Source organism: Miscanthus floridulus, chromosome 17 (genome assembly GCF_019320115.1).
Source record: "Miscanthus floridulus cultivar M001 chromosome 17, ASM1932011v1, whole genome shotgun sequence".
NCBI classification, from domain to species: Eukaryota; Viridiplantae; Streptophyta; class Magnoliopsida; order Poales; family Poaceae; genus Miscanthus; species Miscanthus floridulus.
In genome coordinates, this window is record NC_089596.1 from 20,096,889 (window position 1) to 20,104,866 (window position 7,978).

The 7,978-nt window shown below is 45.4% G+C and overlaps 1 protein-coding gene across 1 annotated transcript; it reads left to right on the plus strand.

Annotated features, from left to right (window-relative positions):
• Positions 1–1,220: 1,220 nt before the first annotated feature.
• LOC136517457 (thioredoxin F, chloroplastic-like) lies at positions 1,221–2,487 on the plus strand. The gene is made up of 3 exons (XM_066511018.1): positions 1,221–1,638; positions 1,719–1,818; positions 2,008–2,487. Exons 1-3 carry the CDS (start codon positions 1,307–1,309, stop codon positions 2,140–2,142), a joined length of 567 nt encoding a protein of 188 aa, XP_066367115.1. The 5' UTR covers positions 1,221–1,306; the 3' UTR covers positions 2,143–2,487.
• Positions 2,488–7,978: the final 5,491 nt, after the last annotated feature.

Genomic DNA, 7,978 nt, shown 5'->3' on the forward strand with positions numbered 1-7,978 from the left:
ATCAGATATGAAACTAAGAAGGTCACACAGAAGAACTTTTGTGTCAAAATATCCTACATCTCCTAGAAGCCAAGAAGACGACAAAATTAGGCAGCACGCTAAAAGGTTCATGCGCCTACCTGTTTACCTCATGAATGAAAAAAGATGAATTTGGGCATAGCCTGTGAACCTATTTATCGAGCCATAAATCACAGAACAAACATCAAGGAAGCGAGAAACACACCAAACTATATAAGACCCTAGTATGCACATTCCGCTCACACAGTTAAAACAAAGGAACTAGAAATTTTAGATAACAAACCACTTGGTCCAGCTTTTATTGAAATCCAACATATGGTAGTTCAGAACTAGTGATACCAGCAGTTTACAGGATATGAGTTCAAAACAGTCACACCGGTTTCAACCAACTCCAAGGACCACTAACAGCCATAGCTAAAACATTCCTCCGAAGAAATGACAACGACCCACCATGAGCTGTCCCTCTTTTTTTTTAAAGGTAAAGGCACTGCCGCTCAATTAAAAAAGAGATAGAGTTTTATGGTGCGAAAAAAAACCCAGTCACAAGACCAACTCAAACACCGGACGTAGACCCCAACACACATGAGCTGTCCCTCTAAAACAGCACGACGACCAAAGCAAGTTTAGACGTCAAAACAAAACGTTGGCATGCCAGTAACTTCTCCACCGTCCAAAGGAACTAGAAATTACTGGCTAACTAAACGAACATCTCCATATTTGGGAAACGCCTACCCAATCGCATCAAAATCTGTTGCTGAGATCAGCAGGGCAAGGAGAGGGAGGAAGAACCCAGCGCCATACCAAAAGTAAGAAGAGATCCCGCTAGGTCTCTTTTGGGGCGGGCGGAGCCGGTTGTGCCGCTAGGCAGGCGGCGGCGGCGCCATGAGCAGCAGAGAGAGCGCTACCGGACCGGGAGAAGAAGAGCACAAAACCTCCGGCTCGGGCTGGGCTGGGCTCCGCGGTAAGCAGAGAGGGAAAGTGTTCAGCCAGGATGGGCCTGGGCTTGGTCTTGTTCTGGGCCTGTCATTCGTTTCATTTCGCGGCCCAAACGAGAACTACCAGGCGAACGAACGAGAACGAGCTGCGCTGCGTGGCGTGTGTGTGATTGGCGCCACGCGGCTTATCTTGGGAAATCCCGGCGGCCAATCACAGCCACCACCTTTGCTTGCCCTGCACGGCTGCACCTCCATCATCGCCAGCCAGTCAGTCCCCCAGCGGCCGCTACTGTACCCTCCTCAGCTAGCTCCGCTCCGATCCGTTCACCAGCGAGTACGTACGGACCAGACCAATGGCCCTGCGCATACCCACCATCTCCTCGTCCCACGGGCTGGCCTCCTCGCCGGCGCCCATCTCCACGACGTGCCGGCCGGCTGTCTTGGCGGTTGGCAGCAGCTGGGCGGCGGCGGCGGCGGTCCAGAAGAGGAGCCTGCTGCTGGCGACGACGGCCTCCGAGACGAGGGGAGTCGCGCCGTTGAGGTCGAGCGGGATCGAGACGACCTCGGTGGGAGCTGCGGCTGAGGCCGTCACCGGGCAGGTCACGGAGGTCAACAAGGACACCTTCTGGCCCATCGTCGAGGCCGCCGGCGACAAGGTCGTCGTCCTCGACATGTACACCGAGTGGTACGTGCAATTTTTTTTACTACTATAAGAATCTGAGACTGTAAATTGTAGAATCTGAGACAGTAGTAATTCATTTGCAGGTGCGGGCCTTGCAAAATGATGGCTCCCAAGTTCCAGGAGATGTCTGAGAAGAACCTGGACGTTGTGTTCCTCAAGCTCGACTGCAACCAGGACAACAAGGTACGTCAGCTACCTACCTAGATTACTTAGCTTTGATTGACATCTATGATCTATCTCTTCTCTTCTGTGTCTGTATTTCATTCATCACTGGCACTGCTAGTTGTGTGGAATATGTAATGGCATGCATGAATACTGAAAAAAAAAACCTGCTGGCCACTGTATTTGTGTGGCACTTGCTTGTTGTTGCAGCCGCTTGCAAAGGAGCTGGGCATAAAGGTTGTTCCAACGTTCAAGATCCTCAAGGGTGGGAAGGTCGTCAAGGAGGTCACCGGCGCCAAGATCGAGGAGCTAGCGCATGCCATCGACACAGTCAAGTCAGGCTGATCAGAAGACAAACAAAATGGCCTGAAAGTTAAGCAAGATCGATCCATGTGCGCGAATGAACTAGCGTACGTGATGCATGTAACTAGTGTAGACTGTGAATGAATGAGCCCACCACATTGCACCGCCCCTTTTGTGGGAGTAGATACTCATCAAACATGCATGCAGAAAACAAGCTATTCTAGTTCTTCTGCTTATGATTTATCGATCGATCGGTCACAATTAATCATTCATATGGATGGAGTGCTGCTAGCTCGTTGTAAATAACCATCATCAGGTTATCATCTTCTCGATTTCTTTTGTCTGTCTAATAACTGTCTGCTTCAGAGTTCAGAGCATTTGGTTTTCCGATCCTTGGACAAAAACTGGTGTGTGTGGTGCATGATCTGATTATCGATACATTGTTGCTCTGTTATGCGATGTCAGCTTCTAATGGAATCTGAAAAAAATTTATCCTGACTCATGCATTGACTCTTGGGAACTGCAAGCATACTGCGCATATATGATCTTTTCATTCATCCAATAACAACTAATAACTTGTAGTAGGCACAACTAGAACGGTTGATGCAGCAGCGATAATCCCCCAAAACTTAATTCAGACAGCTTTTCCATATCATAGCTTCTAGTCTTCTACCATGCAAAAACCCCATCGTGCACTGAAGCTTGGCTTCAGATTCTAGTACCAAATTCACAAAAACAAGTTATTCCAGAGGCATATAAGCATATTCCTGCACCAAACTCGAAAAAACACTGTCATCCCACGATGGTCCACGTTGCAAAAGCACTATAGAGGTTTTGAACTTTTGAAGGTCCACGTAGAAAAAACACGTAGCGTGCAGGAAGGAGCACCAAAGCTTTTAAAAGAACCAATACACCAAGCCAACAAAGGTCCTGTTTTTTTTTGTCTTTACAAGCTGTCAGTGCACAAGCATCGCCTTCGTCCTCTCAGGTGGGTATCTGCAAATATTGACATCACAAAAAATATAATAAATTCGGGATTCAGCAAGACATCAGTGGTTGCATCGACCGTGGAGAAAAAAGCAAGCCCATAATATGCCAATGGATGTCCACTAGGCCACCAGATGGACTCCAGTTGGAGTTCTTAATGTCCTGCTCAGGCCTAAGTCAACCTAAAAGACTGGTCTGAAATATGAGAGCTCCTTCATCATCAATTTTCAAAGTGGGCTAAACCTAACAAATGCAAAAAAACTCAAGCATCAACTATTGCAATGGTAAACCTCAATACTTAGAGGAGAATATGCTACAAGCTTGTGAATATTCTTTTAACGAATATGCTAGGAATACTTGTTGAGGCATCGATGAAAAAACAACTTTGTGGCTATTCTAAGAGCCTTTTTGTTTAGCTATGAGCTTTGAGATGTGGAAAAGCTATTATAAGTTATGTGTTGTGAAAAGGTTATAAGTTGTTTGGTTAAAACAATTATGAAACCTGCTCTCTCTCTCTCTCTGTGCATCATTTGAAATAGCCGTAAAACATCTCTTTGTTTGCATTCATTTGGAAAAGTAGAAATTTAAAAGTTAAAAGGAGGGAGAGAAAATGATATTAGTATGCTCTATGCTGCGTAGAATCTTAGACCCAAGATATAACTCAAAACCACCTATCAACATATGTTCTAACTACAGAGAAAAAACTTGAGCAATTGTTCCTATCCTCTTGCACTACAGAGATAAGCTCATGAAACTATGTCATCCTCTTGCAAAAAGGTATTTAGAGCATCTCACATGTCACATAGAACAATAGTTGCATAGTTCCTCGTTTCATCGAGCGCCTTGGCTAGCAGGATTCCAGAAAGAAGGTGCCAGCCCACACCTTGGAAGCCGCTCATGGTGAGCAGGTGTAGGTGGAATACATTGACTAATTGACATATCCTCCTCTTTTCCCTTAATGCATTGAGGCCCTTATTTTCGGGTTTCAGTGATTGGTGAACATATGGCTAACTTTTTGTTTTACGGTGATAATGGCAAAGAGTTAGTCCAATTGAGGCCATTTTGTTTTCTTGGCCCTCCGAGTTTGGATTTGGCATATTTTGCAACTTGCAAGGTTTTGTGAAGGCTAAGTACATGATAGTGTGTCTAAGTGCAATTTGGATTTGATGATGGGAGCACTTAGATGTAGTGCTACGAGACTAGTAGCTTATCAGTGTTGTAGTGAGAGCGCTTTGATGCACACATGACTCCTAGCAAAACTGATGAAGAGCGACCAAAACAGATGTTAGAATTTATGTAGGATCTCTGGTACGCCTAGAGGGGGTGAATAGGCCTGTAAAAATTCAACTCAAACCGAAGTCAAATTCACCCGCACCGCCGCTCTATGAGTGCGGCACTACCAGTGCCGCACCTGCAGGAGAGATTAGTTCATAGTTCAAAATCTACCCAACAAAATTTAGATCGGATAAATTTCTTAGCTTCCTGCAGGGTAGTAGATCATAGATCGACAACTGAAAGTGGTGGGAACACCACACACAAGTAGATCGACCTCAAACCCTAGAAATCACCTCAACAACAACAACACAAGTGTAGCAACACAACCACAAGATGACACAAGGATTTATCCCGTAGTTCAGCTCGCCACCAAGGCTTGCCTAAGTCTACGTTGTTGAGGTATACCACTAAGGCTTAGGGCTTTGTGACCCAACCTCGTTCTCAAGTCAAGAGAGTCTTGAGATGAGGGGTGATTTTACTCGCTGGAAGAGGTGGTTACAAACCTCCCGAGGCTGCCACAAACCTGACAAGCTCACCGGGCGACACTCTAGCCAGCTAGAAGCCAAGCTCCAAGAGTAACAAACACAACCGCCGGTCAAAACATGAACCAAATGCTCTTTAGACTTTGGGAATCAGTGGAGCTGCTCTCTAATCACTTTTAGCACCTTTTTCTCTCAAGGATTGATGAGGAAGTCAAAGGGAAAGCTTGAGAGCTTGAAGGGCACCAATGGAGGAGAGAGGAGATGAACACCTGCTGATTTTTGTCGATCTGAACCGTTGGGGAAGAAGACAGAGACGTTATGGAGGACGGGGAAAAGTATAAATACCCCCCTGCCTCTCAATGGTTACTTAAGTGCTGTAGTGCCACAATGCGGCAGTGTCGCGGTGCGACAGTGCCTCTCTCCAGGTGCGGCACTGCCGCATCCAGCAAGACAGCAAGGGTGAAGGAGTTGTTAAGTTGGCTATCTTGGCTAAGGTGTGAAGATGTTTTGTGCAAAGATTGAGCATTTGGTTGCACACTTTTAACCAGTTGTAGTGTCCCCCTTTATAGTACGCCTTTTTCCCATACTCAATTTTAAAAGACAAAAGAATTCAAAACTCCTTTGAGTGTGATGCCGTCCTTATTTATAATTGGGGGCTCCTCCTTTCCATGTGACATCTTCTATAATGAATTCCCTGCTTGTCATCTTAATAAATCTCATTAGTTCTTTAATTAGGTGGTCATCAACACCAAAACCCACATTAGGGCTTGATTGCACTTACAATCTCCTCCTTTTTGGTGATTGATGATAACCCAATTAGAGCTTACAAAAGATATAAAATGAATAACTGAGATTTTTTTTGAGCCATGGGTGTAGAACCTCCCCTAAATATATGAATAGAGAATTGAATTCTCAACTTGGCATAAGAGGCCAAGATTCACACTTTAGTGAAGTGAAAATTGGGGCTCCCCTACATCTATGCCTTTGTGGGGTGCTGCACATAGTGTCAAGAAAATATATACATGATGCATATGACAGATCATGCACATATGTGTTGCTGCTGCTGCTGAGTGCGGCACTGCCGCACTAGGAGTGTGGCACTGCCGCACTAGGAGTGTGGCACTGCCACACCTGACTATACGAGCAAGACAGAGTCGAGCACCACACATCTAGCTCAGATAAAAAAAAGATATTCAACCTAGCACAATAAGATGACTTCTAATCCACACAAATGATTCATGTCCATATCTGATACACAAAGAGTCAAATAGTAGCATTATTTCACAATTTAGAGTTTTGAGCGACTCTCAAACTTTCCACCTAGCGAAGACTAACACTCATCAAATAGGACATGAAGCGCAGCTGCTGACCATGGTGTCAAAAAGTTGTTGACCCCTCTAATTTTTCCCCTTTGGCATAAAGCACCAAAAAGAGAAAAAAAAAGAAGAAAGATCAACACCTACTCGTTATCTCCCTGGATGTCCATCCTATTAATATCATCATCTCCTGCTGCCCTAGCACCTCCTGCAGTAGTCCTGGCACCACCATCACCATCATCGTTATTGGAGTCAATACGTGCATGACCCTGATGGTGAGTAGTGGCGGTGTAGAGAGTGGAACGTCTCGGCTCCTATCTCTGACGGTATCCCTCCAGGGTCTCATCCCAATCTGCTGCTCGTCCCTGTTGGTCCTCATCCTCATCATCTGAATCTGTGTCGGAGAGACTCGGAAGGTCATACTATGGAGGAGGTGGAATAGGAGGAAGTGGTGGAAGGTCCTGTCCACACTGCTGACACTGCTCAAGCTATGTCTCATACGCTCTATCAGCTGCATAGGTGCACTTGCCAAAGATTGCCTTCAACCACTTGCCAAACTTCTTCATCTTGCCTCCTCTGTGAGACCTAGAGCGGGAAGACTCAGGGATATCTACATGAGAATGAGAGTTCCCCGCTCCCTAAGTAGCTATAGCTGGCTGGGTCTTCTTAATTTTGTAGACGGTGTGCATCCCATCCTTCGGAAAATAAAATCCAGTGACCCTCTCAATCATGAACATGAGTTAAGGGGCATAGGGCAGCCCCCTCCTCCCATCCTCCATTGCAAATCTCAACTTAGTCCACATGAATCTAGGGACATTGAACCTATCCCCACCTGGAGCAAATCTAGCCAACACATTTCTCACATATCCATTAATATCTGAGGCTGCTCCATCCTTTGGGTTGATGGTGTTCCTGATAAGGTTGTTGAGGATGTAATAGAAGCTATGTAGACCACTCCTCTTACCATATGCAATCCTTCTATCTCTCCACATGTAACTAATGTCATGGATCTCAGCTTGAGGCTCATCATGAATGTAAGTGTAACCTCTATGCTCCTCCCCAAAGCCAAGAATCCGACTAAAAGTGTCAAAGTAGACTCGGTAGTGCTGACCATCAATCATCTAGTGAATCTCATCAGAGGTCTGGTCATAGAAGTATGTGGCATGAAATTGTGCAAGGACCTCCTCATTTCAGTTATATTGGAAACCCATGATGTCTGAAAGCTGGAACCTTTCACAAATTTTAATTACCTTGTCAAACTCAGGCTCCTCCTTCTCCTGCATCTCATCCCAATCAATATACGGCATCTTGATGATCTTGGTGTTCTTGGATGCAAGAATGGCAGTGGCATAAAAGTTGGAATGAAACTCATTCTAGAATCTGTAATCAATACCCAAATCCTTACGCACTGCATAGGGATTGATGCCCCTTGCTTCTTCCACCAGCTTCCAACTCTTAGAATAGTTGACAACTACATGCTGGCGGGAGTCATCTGGAGGTCTCATGATGATCTCACCCTCAAAATCTCTCATGTATTTGCCATCAAACTCAGAGAGATGTTGTGGGGTGTTAGGAATGGCATTAGTGGTATGACCTATCATCTCCAGCCTCTCCTCATCTTCAATGTATTGCTTGCGCCTCCCCCTATCACCAAGTCCCCTTGGAGCTACACTACTACGTGCTACTATTAACCTCCCTCGACCACGGCAAGGTGGATCCTTGTCTCTTTGCTCATTCATCTTCCTTTTTCCTCTTCAGTCACTATCTTCGTGCTCCATCTATGCATAGAATGAACTAGATAAGAAACTATGCAAATGG

Coding starts and splice junctions, on each gene's coding strand:
- LOC136517457 (XM_066511018.1), top strand. CDS start 1,307: ATGGCCCTGCGCATACCCACCATCTCCTCGTCCCACGGGCTGGCCTCC. Junction 1,639..1,718: donor CTCGACATGTACACCGAGTG/GTACGTGCAATT, acceptor ATTCATTTGCAG/GTGCGGGCCTTGCAAAATGA. Junction 1,819..2,007: donor ACTGCAACCAGGACAACAAG/GTACGTCAGCTA, acceptor TTGTTGTTGCAG/CCGCTTGCAAAGGAGCTGGG.